This window comes from Helianthus annuus, chromosome 17, assembly GCF_002127325.2.
Source record: "Helianthus annuus cultivar XRQ/B chromosome 17, HanXRQr2.0-SUNRISE, whole genome shotgun sequence".
Lineage (NCBI taxonomy): Eukaryota > Viridiplantae > Streptophyta > Magnoliopsida > Asterales > Asteraceae > Helianthus > Helianthus annuus.
The window spans coordinates 26,053,538-26,075,268 of record NC_035449.2 but is presented as its reverse complement, the minus strand read 5'-3'; the positions used below and the strand labels follow the sequence as shown (position 1 = coordinate 26,075,268).

Genomic DNA, 21,731 nt, shown 5'->3' with positions numbered 1-21,731 from the left:
GAAATGCTATACGGTTGCTGTGGAACAAGACTCGGAAGATTCATCTGTTTAAAATCAGGGGAGTCTGTTCCATTTATCTCTGTAATTTATTTATCTTTTTAGTTGTGTAGATAGTTTCTCGCTCCATTGAGGACAATGTAGGAATTAAGTGTGGGGAGGGGAAACTAGCGTTAAGTGTGTCTTAGTTTGTGTCAGTAGTGTCGTAAAAATTAAAAAAAAAAATTGAAAACTGAAAAATTTAAAAAAAAAATTGAAAAAAAAATAGAAAATGTCTCGAGAAAGTTTTTGTATATAATGGAAAATGATAGATATAATTGGATCATTGACATTTAATTATTATATATATAAGATAATAAACGGTCAGTCACGCGGCTACCTTAGGATATGTGGGTAGGCCCAGCCAGCTGAAAGGTTTCTTATGATCGATATAATATATCTTAAATTAGGAGTCTTGTGGGTTCTCGCCTTAGAAGCTGTGACAAAACTGAAACTGTGGAGAGTATAAGAGGTACGTTATAAGTAAAAAACTTATAAGTTTTTCCGATTAAATTGGCACACCTGTTTCTTTTTGTGAAAACAAATCCGAAACAGTGTGGCGCCCGAAAAAAAATATTCCATCCATTCATTTGAGCACATGTGAAAAAAAAGGAAAAAACGAAGCTTACGGTATTGCCGCGGGGATAGCGACTCATGCGGTACATACCCTCTAGGTGGAGTTATAAAAAATATGTGAAGTTTATGGCATTAACCATGGGGATGGTGACTCGTGTGGGGTATGTCCGCTAAACTGATCATAATAAAAAGCATGTAAAGCCGCAATATCATCCATCTATCCATCAAAAGTTTACTCGGAATAGCATAAGGGTTTTTTATATAAGACGGTAGATTTAAAATCTTTTAATCTCATAAGCTTGAAATGGGATTAGGTGGCGTTGTAGTCTTTTGAGTGTGAGACCCATAGATAACTATAAATTATTCAAACTTAAATGAATTGTGAATAAGGGCTTGGAAGCTGGCAGTTGGGTTTAAGTGGATCATATACCTGCAATCCTAGTTAACGTGTGGTTTAGCTTGTTAATAAAATAATCGAATATATTAGATGTCGATGTTCTGATTGTGATTCCATTGCGAATAATTTTTTCGGGACGAAAAAAGATAAGTGTGGGGATTTTGATCGGTGCATTTTGAATACACTTTATTTGTTATTAATTTTAATTGTATTATGAATGCATTGATATAGCTGTAAAATATATTAGTTTAGTTTGTTATTGTATTTAATAGGTTTTAAGAGATTATGGGCTAAAAACATAAATTTCTATTAGAGAATTAAGGATTGCAATAAAGGTTGTCTTAAATGAAAATTGTTGATCAAAAGCACTAATGAACTATGAGTGAAAAAGCATAAGAGCTTAGAATATTGATTGTATTTATAGTCAATAAATAAATTAACTAAATATATATTGTTTTGACATATGAGGTTATGTAGGTACATAGAAAGCAAGAATTAATTAAATGGATGTCATGACTTAATTGGACCTTTTCTAGTAAAGAAGCAGGCTACACGGAGAAATTTAGAAGTGCTTACTAATTGAATTATTTGATTGGGCCATGAATAATGATGTTGGGTAGCCCACAAAGAGAATTTATGTTAGTCGGTGGACAAGAAAGAGGATCGCAACTTTTGATAGGGGGGTTCGACAGCCGATACACAGGAACAAAAAGGACGAATCTTATATTACTTTTCATCTCTCAAAGCTATTCAAGAATGTTCGATCAACTCGGGATGACAACAGATGCTGTGAAGACATCTATGAGCGGCTAGGCTCTTTGTGGCTTCCTCCAGGCGGACGGTTCAATTAGGTTTTTACGTTTCTCAGTTTATACTTAGGTTTGGATGTATTTTTGACCTTGACAAAGTTGTATGAATACATTGATGTGTTGGTTTATTTGAACTATTTGCATGTGTTTTGAGTTCTTGCTTTACAACTTGTTCGGTTGATGACAAAACTTAGTAACTTGTTGGGTGACATAGAGTAGGTTGACTCACACTAGTAAATAGGGTTAATCAAATTATAAAAGATCTGATGACAAAGACCTATTTTTGATTACCACATTAAATTAACCAACTTTCCAACATCATGTCTGTCTATGTGATGGCCAATTAACTGAGTGAACTGAGTTTTGTGAAACCTGGAACCTGAAGTTTGGAGGAAGTTGCGTTTTATAAATCTGATATCTTTTCTTCTAATTAGTTTTTTTAGTTTCTTTCAAATTAATTAAAACCCCCAATTCTAGATTAGTAGTAGTTAATTAAATAATTTAGCTAAACACTAACCACATATTCCCCGTGGATACGATACCCTACTTACGCTATCTATTTAGTTTAATTAGGTTTTTGCATGACCCTTACGACAGTCATCAAAACACGTAATGGTTGAATCGGCCGTGGAAACCCATTTTGGGAAGGTTTCTTATCTTTGCGTTTAGTTGCAGCATACTCACCAAGAGTTATAGGAATTTGTTCCATATGATACTTCTCATCTTCGAACTCCGGTTAGGGAACTCATCAATCAACTTTTAACTTTTACTATCAGCAATTTTTTGTATCTAAGCAATTTTTTGTATCTAAGACTTACTGTAACCGAGTAACGCCCTTTCAACGTCATCGGGGAAAGTGCGTCAAACACCACCCCACGAGGCGTTATCCGGTTGTGAGAGGGGGTGTGGTCTAACCTACGTGAAGAGGAAGGTTGATGTGATATGCGCCCCGCTCCAACATTAATATTTCTATTTTAGATGAATAAAACATTTTTCGCCTTTTTAGACTATATATACATATTTAGCTGCAAACTTTTTTCCCACGTCTCTTGTAAACTCTCGATCTAATTCTCAACCATTCTTGGTTATAATTCATAAAACATTTCATTAAAAATCTTGAGTTATTGGTTTCGAGTTGACTTGAACAACCCTTACCATAAAAATCCACCGTCTGGACACCACGAAAAACACCCAAAGTCAAAATCCGCCCAACCTATTCACTCCACAACTAGTAGCTATGTGGTATTATCACCCTAGTATTGAATCCGAACCACGTCTCCGTATGCTTATTCAAAGTCAAAAGACTCAACCTTACACCCAATACACACTTACCGTACTTGAACAAATATTAACACATAAATATCATATAAGGGCAAGTCAAGAAAGCATGCCACATCACTCACACATCACCAATACAAATATAAACACGTCAAGATCATAAAAAGGTGGCGGTTCATCTTCAACCAATTACGAAATCAAAGGGCAAATCGAGAGTCTCGATTGGAAAATAAAAGATTATTAGACCTTAGGGAACGAAAACCAATGCCTGTAGACTCACGGTTCAGGGGTTTAACACGGATCGTATATCGGATTTGGAAAAACATATAACTGGAAAAAAAAAAGATTTGCCGGCGCATCCTACGCGAAATGGAGGAGGTCAACGACGAAGACGAGTAGTGGTTTTTTTAAAGCCTTTTCATATGTTCAATTATTTTATTTTATCTTTTTTTTCTTTTTATTTGTAATTTAATTTTTATTGTGCATTTTCTAAGATTTTAAATTCAATTGTACATTTTTTTAAAACAGTTAATGGATTTTTTTTCATTTTATCTGTCTAAGTTAATTTAAAATAATAATAAGATTTATATAAGATTTCAATAAAATAAGTAATGATTAAAGAATGATTGGGTGTGATTAAAACCGGTGAAATCAATACGTGTGCAGTTAAATATTTAAAACAAAGTGATTAAGTGATTTGCCAGCCGTTTTATGACGCGAGAGTTAAAAAAACAAACCATTACACTTAGTCTGATGAGTTTTCTAGTTTAACGTTAGGGGTGTTAAAACCGGTGCCGAACAACTAGCTCTAGAATGGAACATTATACAAGGTAAAGTAGCCTTTACGAATAAATTAACATCTAACACGTTTTTCTCTACCTGTAAACATGGACATGGACGACACTTTATAGTCAAGGAGGGTGTTTCGACTATACGTCCTTCAAAATTCCTTTAAATTTTCTGGACCTTATCGATCAAGGAATCAACAAGTGCCCACAAAGAGCGCGCCTCTTGGCTGAATTTAGTAAGTTGAACCTTGGTCAGAGACTCGATTACACTTCTCAAAGGTCAAAAACAACACCCCAGTTGTACGTACGAGTTAATTATTTAATATCCACTTGTTCAACTTTAAGAATCCAAACCCTAATCGAATTGTAGTTGTATACTACGTGTGAAGTACGTTGCTACGTGTTTCGTTGGCTAAGTAGCGCAAACGAACATATCAATATCTTCTCCTACAAGTGGATCGAAATCGAGTGTAGTTTTTCCGGTTTCTAAAGATCAATATGTACTTATGTTTTTCTTTAAGAGTTTTTTTTCTCAACATTTAAGCATTTATCATCTTAGAAGACATGCGAAGCTAACTTAAAATATATGAAGTCCAAGAATTAATAGTAGAAGGTTACAACGGACAAATGCGTATAGACCATACTTAATTTTGATTTAGAGGAAACAGCTTATACATGCAAAAAACAATGTCAAGAGTATATTTTTTTTAAGTTAACATAGATTCTATGTACATGTGAATAAAACAAAAGAGTGCACAACACAACATATTTAAGATAGAGAAATACGGTCCAAATTAGAAAAACCAAAGTTGCTTAGATTGATTAGAAACTAATCATCATTCTAAACAACATACAGAGTACGTTACTAGCTCACATTAATTTATATTTCAAAATCAGGCCATCTTGTCTTTCACGTACTTCCGTTTTGTTTACAAAAAGGGCCAACCCCTATTTCTATATAAAGCCAAGCCCAGGGTATACTAGAGTTCAATCCAACTCGTTTCTTTAAGCTCTCTCTTATAACTACTAGCTGCACTATGTCATCCAGAAACCGCACTTCCTTGGCTTGTTTGCTTTTGCTCCTCTTCTCGGCTTCTTTGCTTTCACATGTTGCGTCGCGCTTGCTCTCCGAAAACTCCAGCTATGAAAGCCACGAGCAATGGATGGCTCGCTATGGACGCACATACAAGGATGCTGCTGAGAAGGAACGGCGTTCAAAGATTTTCCATGACAACGTCCAGTACATACAGTCATTCAACAACGCGATGAACAAAGGTTACAAACTAGCAGTCAACGAGTTTGCGGACCTTACCAATGAAGAGTTCAGAACAGCTAGGAACAGATTCAAGGCACATGAATGCTCCCCTTCAACCTCTGCTTTCAGGTATGAAAATGTTACAGTGGTTCGATCATCGATGGATTGGAGAAAGAAAGGTGCAGTGACGCCTGTTAAAGACCAAGGCCAATGTGGTAAGCTGAAATTATTTTGGGAATTTTTACAAATCTGACATGGTCCAAGTACTAGGATCATGAGGTTGTTATTAACAGAACCACATCTCATGCTTCTGACATCAATATTCATGATGATACGTAGGGTGTTGCTGGGCGTTTTCGGCTGTGGCAGCTATGGAAGGAATAACCCAACTGAAAACAGGTAAACTGGTGTCTCTATCTGAACAAGAGCTTGTGGACTGTGACACTAGCGGTGTAGATCAGGGATGCGAGGGTGGTCTTATGGACAATGCCTTTGATTTTATCGTAAACAATAAAGGCCTCACTACGGAGACCAACTACCCGTACAAAGGTGTTGATGGCACCTGCAACAGCAACGAGGCATCTAACCATGCCGCAGCAATTACTGGTCACGAAGATGTTCCTGCCAACAGTGAAAGTGCGCTGTTAAAAGCTGTGGCCAGTCAGCCCGTCTCAGTTGCTATTGATGCTAGTGGGTCAGACTTCCAGTTCTACTCCAGTGGTGTGTTTACAGGAGACTGTGGCACGGAACTGGACCATGGTGTTACTGCGGTTGGTTATGGGACTAGCGATGACGGGACTAAGTATTGGTTGGTGAAGAACTCATGGGGAACAAGTTGGGGTCAAGAGGGGTACATCATGATGCAAAGAGATGTTGAGGCTAAAGAAGGTCTTTGCGGCATTGCCATGCAGGCTTCCTACCCCACTGCTTAATTTGAGAAAGAGCAGAAGTAATACTTATGTAATGTACAATGTATGTATATTATGTACTCTTAATTATACAAGGAATTGAAAAGGAAACTACACGTTATAAATTCCAACTTTTATAAGCAAGGAAATCCCATCCTCGAAGTTTAAGTTAAGCATAACAAACGAGTACGTGAGGTTTAATATTCACAACTAACCATGAATAAGAAGGACAAGGTAAAAGAGGTAATTAATAAATTCTTTTCTCCTCTCCTTTTAAATGTTTCATTTGTAACCTTATTGTAAGGCCTCCTAATCCAAGATCTCACTCAGCTAAAGCAACCAACAGGTGTGCGGAATCCACCTGATGATCAACCACTGTATGAAACACTAGTATGCAAAGATTTGTGAGAGAAATCAAGAATACACTGAGTATTCTTGATGAGGAAGATGAAGATGAATGACGTCACTCACACAAAGCAGCCGCCAGACAAAACATACACAATGATTAGGGTTAGGTGCACAGAAATTCACACAGAATCGTTACCTTGTCTATTCCACATAAGGGTATAAATACAAGGCAAAGCCCGGACTTTCAAGACAAACTAGAAAGCCCGGACAAAACATACTACACAAAGCTCAGACCTTTTGACCTAAACAAAACTCAGACAAAAGGCTACACAAACAAAACTCTGACCTTTGTGTCCTATACAAAACTCAGACAAATGACTAGCCTAAAACTTGGACAAAATGTCCAAGGATAAAGTTGGGACTAACTTTCAATGAATGTACAATAAAGACCCTATAGAATGGGAGACATGCACTTACCACCTAAAGTGCATTAACAAACTCTCCCTTGATCAGTGCATCGTCTTCATTGGTCTTGATATCTTCATCCTTTCATTGGTCACATGGGAGTCATGCACTTATCACCTAAAGTGCATTAACAAACACCCCCTTGATCAGTGCATGGTCTTCATTGGTCTTGAGATCTTCATCCTTTCTTCGAGAACTCGCTTCCTGCCCATACCTTGCTCTTCACACAGAATTGAACTACCTTGATGAACTAATCAGCTAGCACACGATCTTCTTCAAGGTATTTCAGAGGTAGGCGACGAAGCTTCTTCAAATCTTCTATCTTGAGATGAACGAACCAGACGCACACAGCTTCTTCAAATCTTCCATCTTGTGATGAACGATCTAGACGCACACAGCTTCTCCAAATCTTCCATCTTGAGATGAACGATCCAGACCTGAAACACTTAACACCGGATTAAGAAACTTGACCCCGGAGACATCGGCCCAAACCTGGATCCCAAAAATAAATTCCAATACCCCAGAATAAACAATTTAAATATTAAACAACCAACATTTAATAACTTATTTAAACAATTTCACAACCCTAGAGTATTCTTAATAAGATAACTCGCACATAGAAACAAGAAAGCAATTTTTTTTTTTTTGTGGTTTTTCAATTTTTGACTGAAATGGAAATTAAACCTAGAACGTATTTACACTAATTATCTTTTTGTGAAATCGGAGCAAAGGAATCATATCGGTTTTACTGTCAGTACCCAACACAAGAACCATAACATTTTAGCTTTAATCTTTTAGAATGATATTGACAGTTCAAGACGTTCAACGGTATTGTGGTCCACTTAAGTTTTAGCACGCTTTCGAACATTGTTTTCGAGATATGGAATTAAGTGTATTAATAGCTGACAGTAACTATGTTTACCCACCTCAGAATATACTCCCGTATCAAGGTATGCGCGAGAGATCATCTTACTGGTGAGTATACCATTTATCATCTATTTTTGACGTATAAGCTAATGTGAGATACTCACTTATTTGGGATTGAAAACAAGTCCTTTGTGATAGAATCACTTATTGAGGAGGAACTTGAATTTCAGATGCAAAGGGCACAGGAGCAAGTCCGTGAACAGGTTAGTACCATCGTACCGACAAAGAGACGAACTTGACTCCCGCATAATTTTATGGGACATGTGATTGTTTATCACTTATTTGGGTCGAATGCATCATGTATTAAGGATATTTACACGTATGTATGGTATCATGGAAGATCTAGACTTGCGTCCCCGTTATTTTCCGGTAAAAGAAACAACCATGATACCCAGATGATAAACATCATAAAGACCACGTATCTCAGAACCTTGGCAATCTATCAAATGAAATTACGGTACCAAGACCATATATCCGAGAGATGCGCCACACGAGTTACGCAGTTCATTATGTTTATATACCAAAGACAGGTTCTTATTTACGCGTAAAACCTACCGAAGCAACATATAATGAAGCTGTCACAGTTAACGGTTTATTTTATGTATATAACCATAGTCCTGCACCAGATACGACTAACCGATGTACTATCATTTCCCTTATATCTCAACACGACTTCATTTTAAATTTTTCATATGTTTTTGTATTTTTCTGAAATTTATCCTACAACTAAGTAAAATATTTTTGGAGTTTTTCAATTTTTCGAAAGCGGTAAGAACTGTACAGAAAAGATAAAATAAAGTTTCTATGCGAGTTTAGAAAGCATTTTACTCTGGGTTGATCATCCCAATCATTCGGACCAGATTTTCAAATCTAGCCCGATCGAATGTTTTCGTAAACAGGTCGGCAAGATTATCCAAGGTGTCTACCCTAACCACTTCTATTAAACCCTTCTCAGCACAGTCGCGAATAAAATGATGCCTAACATCTATGTGCTTAGTGCATGAGTGATTAACTGGATTGTTTGTTATGGAAATGGCAGAGTTGTTATCGTCAAGGATAGGAGTTCGAGTAAAATTCAAACCGTAGTCCCTCATTTGTTGCTGAATCCACAGAACCTGAGCACAACAGCTTGAAGCAGCAATGTACTCGGCCTCGCACGTGGATAGAGAAACGGCAACTTGCTTTTTGCATTGCCAAGAGACAAGACGATTCCCAAGAAGTTGTGCGCCGCCAGAGGTTGATTTTCTGTTCATCCGGCACCCTCCGAAATCTGCGTCAACATACGCCATCAAATCCAGACCACCTTCAGCTGGATACCACAATCCAAGCTTAGGCGTCCCTTTCAGATATTTGAAAATACGCTTGACTGCTTTCAAGTGAGACTCCTTCGGATTTGATTGGTACCTAGCACACAAACAAACAGAGAACATAATATCTGGTCGTGAAGCAGTAAGATACATCAGTGAACCTATCATTGCTCGATATAGAGTCGGATCCACTTCAGGATCTTTCACATCATCGGGTGAAAGCTTGAGATTTGTCGGGAGAGGCGTCTCATAGGGTAAGCTATCTTCCAATCCAAATCTTTTGAGAATCTCGTGGACATACTTTGTCTGATGCACGTACGTCCCGGTTTTTGCTTGACTCACTTGAAGACCTAAAAAAATGATAACTCGCCCATCGCGCTCATTTCAAATTTTGACTTCATCACCGCCTCACACTCACGACACAATTCTTCATTTGAAGAACCAAAAATTATGTCATCAACGTAAATTTGCACAATCAGAAAATCTCCCCCTTTCTTCAAAATGAACAGTGTGGAGTCAATTGCACCACGCGAGAACCCATGCTCCAAAAGATGCTTTGACAACGTCTCGTACCATGCTCGAGGGGCCTGATGGAGACCGTAGAGAGCCTTGTCCAACAAATAGACCTTGTTGTCTAACCCTGGAGCTTCGAAACCCGGTGGTTGGGACACATACACAGTTTCATGCAATTTCCCATAAAGGAAGGCGCTTTTCACATCCAACTGATAGACTTTGATACGCATGTGTGCGGCAAAGGCTAGAAACAAACGAATAGCTTCCAGTCTTGCCACCGGTGCATAAACTTCGGTATAATCAATCCCTTCCTCCTGATTGAAGCCTTGAACAACCAACCGTGCTTTGTTTCTTACAACGACACCTTTATCGTCTTTCTTGCACTTGAAAACCCATTTCGTGTTGATTGCATGCTGGCCCTTTGGAAGATCGACCAAATTCCACACCTTTAACGTGTCGAACTGAGCTAACTCTTCTTGCATCACCTCACACCAAGAATTATCCTTCAGAGCCATTTGATAGTTCTTCGGCTCTACCTGAGAGATAAAACATTCATGCAGGCAAAGATTGTAGATCTCTTCTTTCTTGATAGCAGAGAACATACATTGCATCTCTGAAATACTCCTTCGCGTTTGCACTCCCGCGTTTGGATTCCCAATAATATTATCAACAGGATGATGAATATTTGTTCTTGTAACTGGGATTGCCGGAGCTTGAAGATTGTTTCCCAAATTCGACTGAATCTCCCCCTCAGCATTTGCATTACTACTAGAAGCTTCACCATTACCAGAAGATGCATCAACATTTGGATATGCTGAAAAGTCAACGTATAGATCTCCACTTGTAGTTTGAGCAGCTGCATTGGGGATCTGCTCAGCAACAACATCATTTACGGTCGAAGAATCAGCGACTGGAACATTCAAAGACACATTAGTAGGAATACTTGCTCTCCAGCTCGAATCCACTTCATCTTTGTTCACAAGATGTGTGTATACAACCTCCGAATCTTCTTCTGAAACATCAGGAAGATCAAACGAATCAAATAATTTATCATAATCATAACCACTTTTGGGACCGAATTCGGACGGTGGAGGATCAAAACTCAAAGAAGTTATGTCAAACACGATCTCCACTATTCGCTTCTTGATGGTATAAACGCGTTTGTTTGGAGTTCCATTGGCATATCCCAAAAAGAACCCAACTTCACAAACTTCCCCCATTTTAGGAGTATCTTTGGTGCGTTTGATAACACACTTAATCCCAAAAGGTTGAAAACCAGATAAGTTCGGTTTCCTGTTTTCAAGCAATTCATAACACGTTTTATCTTCTCTTTTGACAGTAAGCACATGATTTAACACATAACATGCAGTGTTTACCGCCTCGGCCCAGAAGAAAATTGGCAATATTGATTCAGAAAGCATAGTGCGGGCCGCCTCAATAGGGTACGATTCTTCCGTTCTGCAACTCCGTTCTGTTGAGGAACATATGGAGCGCTGAACTGATGAACTATTCCCATTTCCCGACATAACTCATCCATAGACTGATTTTTAAACTCAGAGCCGTTGTCACTTCGGATTTTCTTAATAGGAAGTGAATAATTTTTCTCAAGTTGTTTGAATAAATCTCTTAAAATACCAGCAGTTTGATCCTTAGTTTTTAAGAAAAATACCCATGAGTAACGTGAGAAGTCGTCAGTGACAACTAAGCAATAAGACATCCCACCAATGCTAGCAACATGGATCGGGCCGAAAAGATCCATGTGAAGCAATTCAAGTGGTTTTTGGATTGAGTTAACTGTTTTCGGTTTATGAGGCTTTCGTTTGATTTTTCCTTTTTCACATGATTCACATTTGTTGTGCATATTGAAACTACGTAAAGGAACCCCCAACACCAAGTTGTTTTTCCCTAAGTGGTTCATTTTTCGCAGATGCACGTGGCCCATTCTCCTATGCCAGAGATACGATTGATCTTCAGTCGCCTTTGAAAGTAGACAAGTCACTGGAGCAGACAAGTTGACCAACGGGCGCATGTCCATGACATATGTGTTATTCACCCTTGGAGCCCTCATAACGATCCAATCTTCAGGAACAACAAATCCCGGACGCAAGACGAAGCAAGCTTTGTCAGTGAACAACGTCGTGTACTTGTTATCACAGATTTGAGAAACCGACATCAAGTTATGCTTCACTTCTTCAACGTAGTTCACTTTATGCAGCGTGATTTTTCCATTTGACACAGAGCCTTCACCAGTGATGTATCCACCCTTTTCACCGGCAAAGTTCACATAACCACCACGAATTTGTTTAAAATTGTTCAATAATTCTTTATTTCCTGTCATGTGTCTGAAACAGCCACTATCGATATACCAAATATAGATAGCCCTCTTCAGCTGCTCCTACACTCCCCAACAAAAAATTAGTTAGAGTGTGGGACCCAAGCCATGATGGTCTTGGGTCGTCCTGATTCGTCAACATAGGAAAACTCTTGAAATAACCATCATCGCCTCTGTGTCCACCATTTCCATTTCGGAAATTGTTGGAATGAGTCCCCGCAAATCGTCGATTATACGGAGTTGACGATCTGTTGGTATAACCAGAGTTTCCATACCCTCGGCTTCCATAGTTTTGGTAACTGTAATTTTGATTCCTGGGTGGCTCAAAATTCCTACCAAATCTAGGAGCATCTTCGTGTCTTGAGAATGATCGTGGATGATTATCCGAATGTGGTCTTTGATTTGGAAATCGGGGGGGGGGGGGTGACGCATTTCGGTCATTCACGAATCTGTTCTGTGCATAAGGTCTAACATAGTTGTTGTTCGAACCTCCAGAGCGTTGGTCATTCTCAACTGTTTGGAATGTAACATGATTTTGTCGTCTGTGAGGGGTTTTCTCACGAGTATCATGTCTTTGAGATGTATTTTCCGATCTGTCCCCACGGTTAATAACAACGGGTTTCTCCTCTTGATCCTGATTTTGTTGTGATTTAACATTTGGTTTGACAACTGGTCTTACTTCTTGTTTAATCACTTTGTTTGTCTCAACCTTCTGATTTTTACCATTTTTCTTTTCAACATTAACTGATTCATTTTGTGGTTTTTCAACAAAAGGTTTCTTTTGATCAGGATCAACCAGAGATTTACCCCTGTCATCTGGACAGTCTGCTGCTAAGTGTCCTTTCCCACGACACTTGTAGCATTTGCGAATTTTCGCAGCATTCTTTGGACGTTCCTCATGAGTGGTCGAAGATGATGAGTCGTTGGTGGAGTTTTTCAAAATTTGGTTCACAAACTGAGAGTTGGAACCTGTTTCGATCTTAATTTCTTCTTTGACAAAATCCTCCCCTTTCACAAACTCAGTTTTAGGGATATTTTTCAAAGCCTTTTTAGTTTTCCCACGTGACTTTGGTTTTGACTTCATATTTTGAACTTGATTAAACATTTCCAAAATCTTATTGCTTATCAAATTTTCAATGTTGTCAAGATTTACTTCATTTTTCTTTGAAACTCCACTCATCTTCGACTGATCTGAGTCAGTAACTTCATCTGGCTCAGATTCTGACTCACTTTGCGGTTCAACCGTCAGAGGGGTCTTTGGCACAAAATTTGCCAATTCAGGATCAATGCTTGGCATCGATGTATAGTTATGGTTTACCGGAGGGGGCACCTTAGTATAACCAATGCCGAACATTTCTTCCTCAGATTCTTTGAGACATTGGCTGTTAATACAGAAATTCATCACTTCGGATGAATCCCTAAATTTTTCAATCTTTCGTTGCAAATCTAAAATCAGATTATCTATTTCCAAAATGATTTTGTTCTTTTCCAAAACGCAATTTTGATTCATTTCAAGTTCAGATTTTAATTCCTGATTTCTAAGATTTCCCTGAGCCACAAGTCTCTCAAATTCAAAGATATCATTTTTCAGCGCTTTTATCTTAATTCGGTGTTCTTTATCTAAATTAGACAAAACAGCAATGAGTTCTCTGGATTTTTCTAAATCTGCAATTAAGTTTGTGTTATGAAGTGCATATCTATCAATCTTAGTCATAAACTCAACAAATCTAGCACATCGCTTATCTACAGAAGATGATTTTACCTCAATGCCAACCATGAATGCACAAGCCTCGTTTTCTACGGAGTTTTCTTCCAACCTTTTAGCTTCTGCATCCGCGAATTGTTGCATTTCAGCTGTGGAGATGTTGAATTCAAAGCGTTCTCCCTTTTCTCCATGTTCTGTCTTGTTAGACTTTTCAACAGTCTCTTCAATCGAGGAATCTTCATTCACAGCAACATTCCCCGAATCCAACTCTTCCCCAAAAACTTCAGCTACAACTGCAAGTTCCTCAATGCTAGTCTCTTCGACAATCTCCTCACACACTTCTTCGTTCACAATTTCAGCTATAAATGCTTGCGACACAATAGCTCCCGAAATGTCTTCCAAAGCACAACCCCAGTCATAAGGCTCAGTCACTCTCTGTAGAGGTTGAGCCACCATAGCATTGTTTGTCGAAGGTGTATGATTTTCAGACCCCCTTGAACGAGCACTTGAATTAGAGGTAGCAGCTGATGCATTGTTGTGAGGTCTTGAATTATTTCCTCCAGAGTTGTTGTCTCTATCAGATCTTTCCATTTTCGGCTTTCGACAATCACGTGCGAAATTCCCGTAGATACCGCAGTTGTAACATTTTACTTTTGACATGTCGACTCCCATTCGAGTTTTTGTCTGACCTCCTATGAACTTCCTACCGGTCTTCAACAGAAACTTCTTTGCTCTACGGACTAACAGTGCCATATTGAGTTGTAGATCAAGTTCTTCCATTTCGTCTTGATCTATCTGATCAAAGTCCTCATCGAGACTTGACGGTTCAACGAGCTTTCCAAGACAGAAGTTCTCGCAGGCAGTCATGAAGGACGCCAACAGACTCATATTTTCTTCAATCATCTTCAAACAGCTTGCATCGATCTTGGGAATGTTCAAACTTGTTCCTTGAGATTTCTGAGCTCCACTAGAAGAGTACATCCCTTGATTGGAATTGGTTGTTCCACTTGAACTAACATTGTTGCTTATAAAGGCGTGTTCACTTGCAGAACCTTCATTCTCCGAATACAAAGCAACACCGACTCCACCATTACTACCCTTCTCCGTTGGTTTCGAAGCCTTATATAACTGAGGATCTTGAAGCTTCTCGAAATCAGATGCTTGATCTTCCATATTCCAAGCATAACCCTTCAGTTTTTGAACAGCTTCTTCCAATGAGAGCTCCTCATAGAGAACACCCTCTCTAATCAATGCGGTATACATATTCCATTCTCTGGGAAGACAATTCAGAAACTTCTCAACCTTCTCAAATTCAGTGTAGATACCTTCTTGACTTCTATCAAGTTCGCTCAACAGATGATAAAATCGGTTCACTATGTCATCAAATGATTCATTCTTTAACGCTTTAAACACAACGAATTGAGTCTTCAACCGTTCAAGTCGTCGTTTCTTGTAAATTTCATTTCCTTCATATCGCTGGATCATACTATCCCACAACTCCTTTGAGCTATTTCTCTTACGGAGCGTATGAAGTATAGATTGCGACATTGCCATCGTTATCATTGACATAGCTTTCTCTTCACAATCAAAAAATCTCTTTTGGTTTGTCAGTGAGTGCCAAATACGTATCAATCGTCAACGTACGTACTGGAGTAGCTCCACATCCTTTAACGATACACAACCAGATTTTGATGTCTTTTGCTCGTACATATCTTTCGAAACGCTCCTTCCACTCAGGAAAATCAAGCTTGTTTATCAACAAAGGAGGTTTGTCGCTACTTCCTACCTCAGCATTGTGCTTGAGGTTTTGCACCATTGCAGTCAGATTGTTGTTTCCCATTTCAGAGAACAACAGTAGGCTTCCAAGCAAGAACTGTGTTATGTGTTACAGAAAAGATTTTCTAAGTCCAAACTCGGAGAGAAAACACGGAGTGAAGTGTCTGAGCTTTAATCAGAGTGTGAAACCCGGATCACAAAAACCTGAAACACAACACAAACAGAAAAACTCGGACACTACACTGTTAGGAATTTAAACTCAGACCACCTAGGAATATAAAATTCGGACTCTAACTAAATTCGGACAAGACAACAAAAATTCGGACTCTAACTAGTTAAAAGTTGGACTACTAACAAGCAAACACAAAGTTCGGATAAAGTAAAAATTCTGACTAAATGAAAATCGGACAACAAATTCGGACTCTACTTATAAAATTCGGACTACATAAGTCGGACTCTACTAAGTTTAAAAGTCGGTTGAAAAAAAATTTGGACTCTACTATTAAAAGTCGGACTCTAACAAGGATTTAAAAATCAGACAAAGTATAAAAGTCGGACTAAAGAGAAAACTAAAGAACTAAACTCAGACTAAGGATTTATGCTAAATAGAAACAAACTCGGACTTAACAAATTTACGGACTCTAAAAAGAAAAACTTGAAATACGGACTCTACCTAATATATTGAAATACGGACTCTACCTAAAAAGACTAAAACTCTACCTAAAAAAAAAAAGACTAAAGACTAAAACTTGGACTTAATAAATTGAAACTTGGACTTAATAAATTGAAACTTGGACTTAATAAATTAGTCAACAAAGTCGGACACATTAACCTAAGACCTAAATGACATGAAAAGTCAGACATATATATTAATGGATAAGAGATGAATATCGGACTTAAGACAAAAATTCTAAAAGTCAGACACTCCTAAAGTTAAAAATCGGACAATGATTGAAATAGCTAAAAACGTCGGACTCACAGACTAATAAACTAATAAACTTGGACAAATTTAATTGATATAAAAGTCGGACTCAAGATAAACTAAAAGTCGGACCTACTACTAATAAACTAAAAAGTCGGACTAGGTAGATTAAGAAAAAAAAATTCGGACTCCTAATAAAGAAAAGAAAATTCGGACATGATTATTAATAAACTTGGACTACTAAAAAAAAACCAAAAGTTCGGACTAAATTCTGACTCTAGAGTTAAAGGTCGGACACAATACAAACTCAGACTTACTAAAGGCTTAAAATTCGGACAGAATAAAAACTCAGACTCTAATAATCAGTTTAAAAATTTGGACAAGAGTTTCTCAAAACTCAGAAGAACCAATCTCCGGACTATCTCCCCAATGTGACTTCACACTGGTTCAACAATACCCCGGAGACACAAACACAGAATTTAAACCACGGACAAAGCTTCCAAAGATCAAACTCAGAATCTTTTTCAACCTTCAAACTCTGTATGAATAGGAAACAAAACCCCTGTAAAACCCAGATGAAGAACAACACTAAAAATCACCAAACTACTCAAAATCCATCATCAAATCACTAGATATGAATGAAGAATCATGAATAAAACACAAAAACTCACTACTCTCACTAAACCCTATCAAAGATTGAACTTTTCTCACAAAACCTTCAAACTAAGAAACACCTACAGTAGTATGAGCACACTTCTCTGATACCACTTGTAAGGCCTCCTAATCCAAGATCTCACTCAGCTAAAGCAACCAACAGGTGTGCGGAATCCACCTGATGATCAACCACTGTAGATGAAACACTATTATGCAAAGATTTGTGAGAGAAATCAAGAATACACTGAGTATTCTTGATGAGGAAGATGAATGACGTCACTCACACAAAGCAGCCGCCAGACAAAACATACACAATGATTAGGGTTAGGTGCACAGAAATTCACACAGAATCGTTACCTTGTCTATTCCACATAAGGGTATAAATACAAGGCAAAGCCCGGACTTTCAAGACAAACTAGAAAGCCCGGACAAAACATACTACACAAAGCTCAGACCTTTTAACCTAAACAAAACTCAGACAAAAGGCTACACAAACAAAACTCTGACCTTTGTGTCCTATACAAAACTCAGACAAATGACTAGCCTAAAACTTAGACAAAATGTCCAAGGATAAAGTTGGGACTAACTTTCAATGAATGTACAATAAAGACCCTATAGAATGGGAGACATGCACTTATCACCTAAAGTGCATTAACACTTATTGTTATTTACTTGTTTTCAATTCTCCTTGAAGAATATACACCTACACCAAATCACGTTCTCGTTATTTTAAGTTGAATGAAAGTAACGAGCCAACTAATTAGGACAAAGGAAGTGTAGGTCCGGCTAGGAGGATCTAGTCGCCTAATCCTTGTATACTAACCAACCCGGTTGTGCGGAATCCAACCGGAAAGGCAAACCGAGATAGAACACGCACAAACACAACACGCAATATTCACCGATTAACACCACTGTATTAATACGTATGAAAGGTTCGGTTACAAAGCAATGTTTACAAATCTATTTTGCAAACTCTCTCTCAGTGTGTGTGCTCTCACAAATATGCTCTCTGTGTTCTACAATGTGTTCTCTTGCATATCTTATCCACAGACAGACTATTTATAGTCACAGCACAATGAAACAGAAAGGACTTGGCGAATCACATCATTGCTCGACGAGACAGCGACGAAAGGCAACATTTGTTGACGAAACACTTTGTTTCGTCAACTTCTTCTTTGTTTCGCCAATTAATGGCCTTGGGCCCTATGTTGCTTGATTCTGATTGGCCCATGCTTCATGCTTCTTTACGTAAAATACCACATTTGAAGATTCAAAGTGTTTAGTCAACTTATGACATCATCATGACATCATCATGATGATGTCATGGTGATGTGGCGACGGGAATGGTTCGCGGCTCTCCGTGCTTCGCGTGTCGAACTCTGGAGCGCACGACGGAGGAATGTCGTGACGTCGGGCTTGAGCCGGACCTAACCGAGTCGAACCGAGCCAAGTCGAACCGAGTCGAGTCGAGCCAAGTCGAATCGAGTCGAGTCGCATCCACAAACATGTATCAACAAACTCCCCCTTGGACGCTACTCGCGTGATTCGCCTTTGTTGTCTTCAATGTCGGAGGATCTTGAAAGTCTTCACGTCTTGAAAGTAGAAAGTGTATCAACAAACTACCCGTATCATGTAGGAAGTGTGTTAACAAACTCCCCCTTAACATAAACTCCCCCTTGAGTTATGCTCGTGAAAGACTTGATCTTTATAACTTGAGATCCTTGTGGTGTTGATGATGGTCAGCGGCAACTCGATCAACTTCATCACGTGAGTGCCTTCACGTCGTGTCTTCATTCCGAAGCTTGTCAACGACCATGTTCTCCTTGCCTTTAGAATCTGCACATGCAAGAAATCTAAACGCGTAATGAGAACAACTGCCTGGAATATATTTAGTATAAACAAATGACACACGTATGACTATGTTTCAATCAAACACCGTCCGACAGTTTGAAAGTTTAACATATTTATCAGTTTTAGTTTCTAACTTTCAAAACTTGCAAATTTCGACCGTTTATGAAGATTTAGTCAATTCGGTTTTCGTTCAGGTTTCAGGTAACGAAGACTCGAGATCCAACATCGTACGATCGAAAATAAGATAGAAATAAAATCTTTTTGGCTTTTATAAAGTTTATATTAAAACACACCTAAAATCTTTTTGGTATTTTTGAATATTTGGAATGTAAAGACTGAAAGCAGTAAATAAATATATACAGACATTCTTTTTGCGAGTTTCGAGGGTAAGAGAATCATATCAGTGTACGGTCATGCCAAAACGCTCCTGTTGTTCAATTAATTAACATTAAGATAAGCATCCTATAACAATCATCGGTATTGTTGTCCACTTAAACTCAACTTATCAGATGTAATCATGGCAAGGGGATACATTAAGGTATGATTTATACTTACCGACCAGTGTTCATCCACATCACGACACATTCCCGTATCAAGGTATGCACGAGAGTTCATCTTACCGGTGAGTATACCGATTATCATCTGTTTGACCGTATAAGCTGTGAGATACTCACTTATTTTGATTTGAAAACAAGCCCTATGTGATATAATCACTTATTGATGAGGAACTTGATTTTCATATGCATGAGGGCACAGGTGCAAGTCCGTGAACAGGTCAGTACTTCCGTACAGCAGAGAGACGAACTCGACACCCGGATAAATGTGATATATTATCACTTATTTGATTTGGACATGTGATTGTTTATCACTTATTGAGGTCGAATGCAGTATGTAATATGTACACGTATGTATAGTATCATGGAAGATCTAGACTTGCGTCCCCGTTATTTTTCGGTAAAAGATACAACCATGATACCCAGATGATAAGCAGCATAAAGACCGAATATCTCAGAACCTCGGCAATCTATCAAACGAAATTTCGGTACTAAGACCATATGCCAATGAATGGTTCTCACCTGGTCTTCAGTCAGTTTAAGATTTATATCACCCTGCACACTTTAAAATGATTGTGAGCCTACCGATACATCTTATATAGAGCTGCTTATCGTTTTTCATTTAAGGTTTAAAGAGGTTTGGATAGACCACTGATATACTATCATGTTCTCTTTTGCTCGCCAGGAAACTCATTTTTGTTTTTCTATTGTTTTTGTGTTTTTGAAATTTTTCGATGTTTTTGGATTTTCAAATTTTGGATTTACTCCCCCTAAAATCAATAAACTAAGATAAATTTAAAAGACACAAAGATATTTACAAAAATGATTTTCCGATGTTGGTGTTACTCTTGCTTGACCTTAATGCCGTTTACCAATAATAAGAAGTCAAATCTTGATTTGTCAAATGCTTTGGTAAAAAGGTCGGCACGTTGGTCATCGGTGTGGACTTTAACAACATCGATTAGCCTTTTATCAAAGCAATCACGTATGAAGTGATATTTGATATCGATGTGTTTGGTCTTTGAGTGCTGCACAGGATTTCTAGTGATCTGTAATGCAGCAGAATTATCAACGTAAATAGGAGTAGTTAGGAATTCAAAACCGTAGTCCCGCAATTGTTGTTGGATCCAAAGAACTTGGGAGCAACAACTTGAGGCAGCAATGTATTCAGCTTCGCATGTTGATGTAGCGACGCATGTCTGCTTCTTGCACTGCCATGTGACTAGGCGATTTCCTAAAAACTGACATCCAGCCGTTGTGGATTTACCGTCGATTTTGCATCCGCCAAAATCAGAATCACTGAAAGCTACCAATTCAAAGTTATTATCCCTAGGGTACCATAGACCGGTGTCAGGGTAACCCTTCAAATAACGAAAAATCCTTTTAACAGCTGCAAGATGTGAGGCCTTCGGGTTCACTTGGTATCTGGCAAGCAGGCACGTTGGGTACATTATGTCTGGCCTTGATGCTGTGAGGTACATAAGAGATCCGATCATTGCGCGGTAGTGTGAAGGACTAACAGCTTCACCCTTCAAGTCTGGAGTAATTCCGTGATTTATCGGCAATGGGGTACCAATGGGCGTTGCATCGGACATCTGGAATCGGTTCAAGATGTCACCAACATATTTAGTCTGATGGATGAATATTCCAGACTCCGTTTGTTGCACTTGTAGGCCCAAGAAGAAGTTCATTTCCCCCATAGCACTCATCTCGAATTTATCCTGCATAATGCGCTCGAAATTCCTACACAAAACATCATTAGTAGAACCAAAAATAATATCATCAACGTATACCTGTACCAGTAGAAGATCTCCATCTTGTTCTTTGATGAAGAGAGTACAGTCGATAAGACCCCTTCGAAAACCGTTCTCCAGCAGATAGTTAGATAAGGTTGCGTACCAAGCTCGCGGTGCTTGATGAAGACCATAAAGAGCTTTGTTGAGCAACCAAACCCGATCGGGATGGATAGGATCTTCAAAACCTGGAGGCTGTTCGACATATACCTCTTCTTCCACCACACCATGTAAGAATGCACTTTTCACGTCCATTTGATAAACCTTGAATCCTTTGAAGGACGCATAGGCTAGAAAGATTCGAATTGCTTCGAGACGTGCCACTGGTGCATACACTTCGTTGTAGTCGATGCCTTCTATCTGACGAAAACCTTGAACGACTAAACATGCTTTGTTTCGGATAACAACTCCGCGGTCATCCTTTTTGCATTTAAACACCCAACGGGTACCAATCTTCTTATATCCAGCAGGTTTCTCTACGAGTTTCCAGACACCCAGCTTCTGGAATTGTTGCAGTTCTTCCTGCATTGCTTCCAC

At 38.6% G+C, this 21,731-nt stretch overlaps 1 protein-coding gene across 1 annotated transcript; it reads left to right on the top strand.

Moving 5' to 3' along the window:
* Positions 1–4,891: 4,891 nt before the first annotated feature.
* On the top strand, positions 4,892–6,196 carry LOC110922199 (senescence-specific cysteine protease SAG39). The gene is made up of 2 exons (XM_022166511.2): positions 4,892–5,354; positions 5,479–6,196. The coding sequence occupies exons 1-2, from the start codon at positions 4,922–4,924 to the stop codon at positions 6,069–6,071; spliced, it is 1,026 nt and encodes a 341-aa protein (XP_022022203.1). The 5' UTR covers positions 4,892–4,921; the 3' UTR covers positions 6,072–6,196.
* Positions 6,197–21,731: the final 15,535 nt, after the last annotated feature.

Bases quoted from the DNA above. Each gene is read 5' to 3' on its own strand.
- LOC110922199 (XM_022166511.2), top strand. From the start codon at position 4,922: ATGTCATCCAGAAACCGCACTTCCTTGGCTTGTTTGCTTTTGCTCCTC. The intron at 5,355-5,478 runs GTAAGCTGAAAT...GATGATACGTAG, and splicing joins TAAAGACCAAGGCCAATGTG to GGTGTTGCTGGGCGTTTTCG.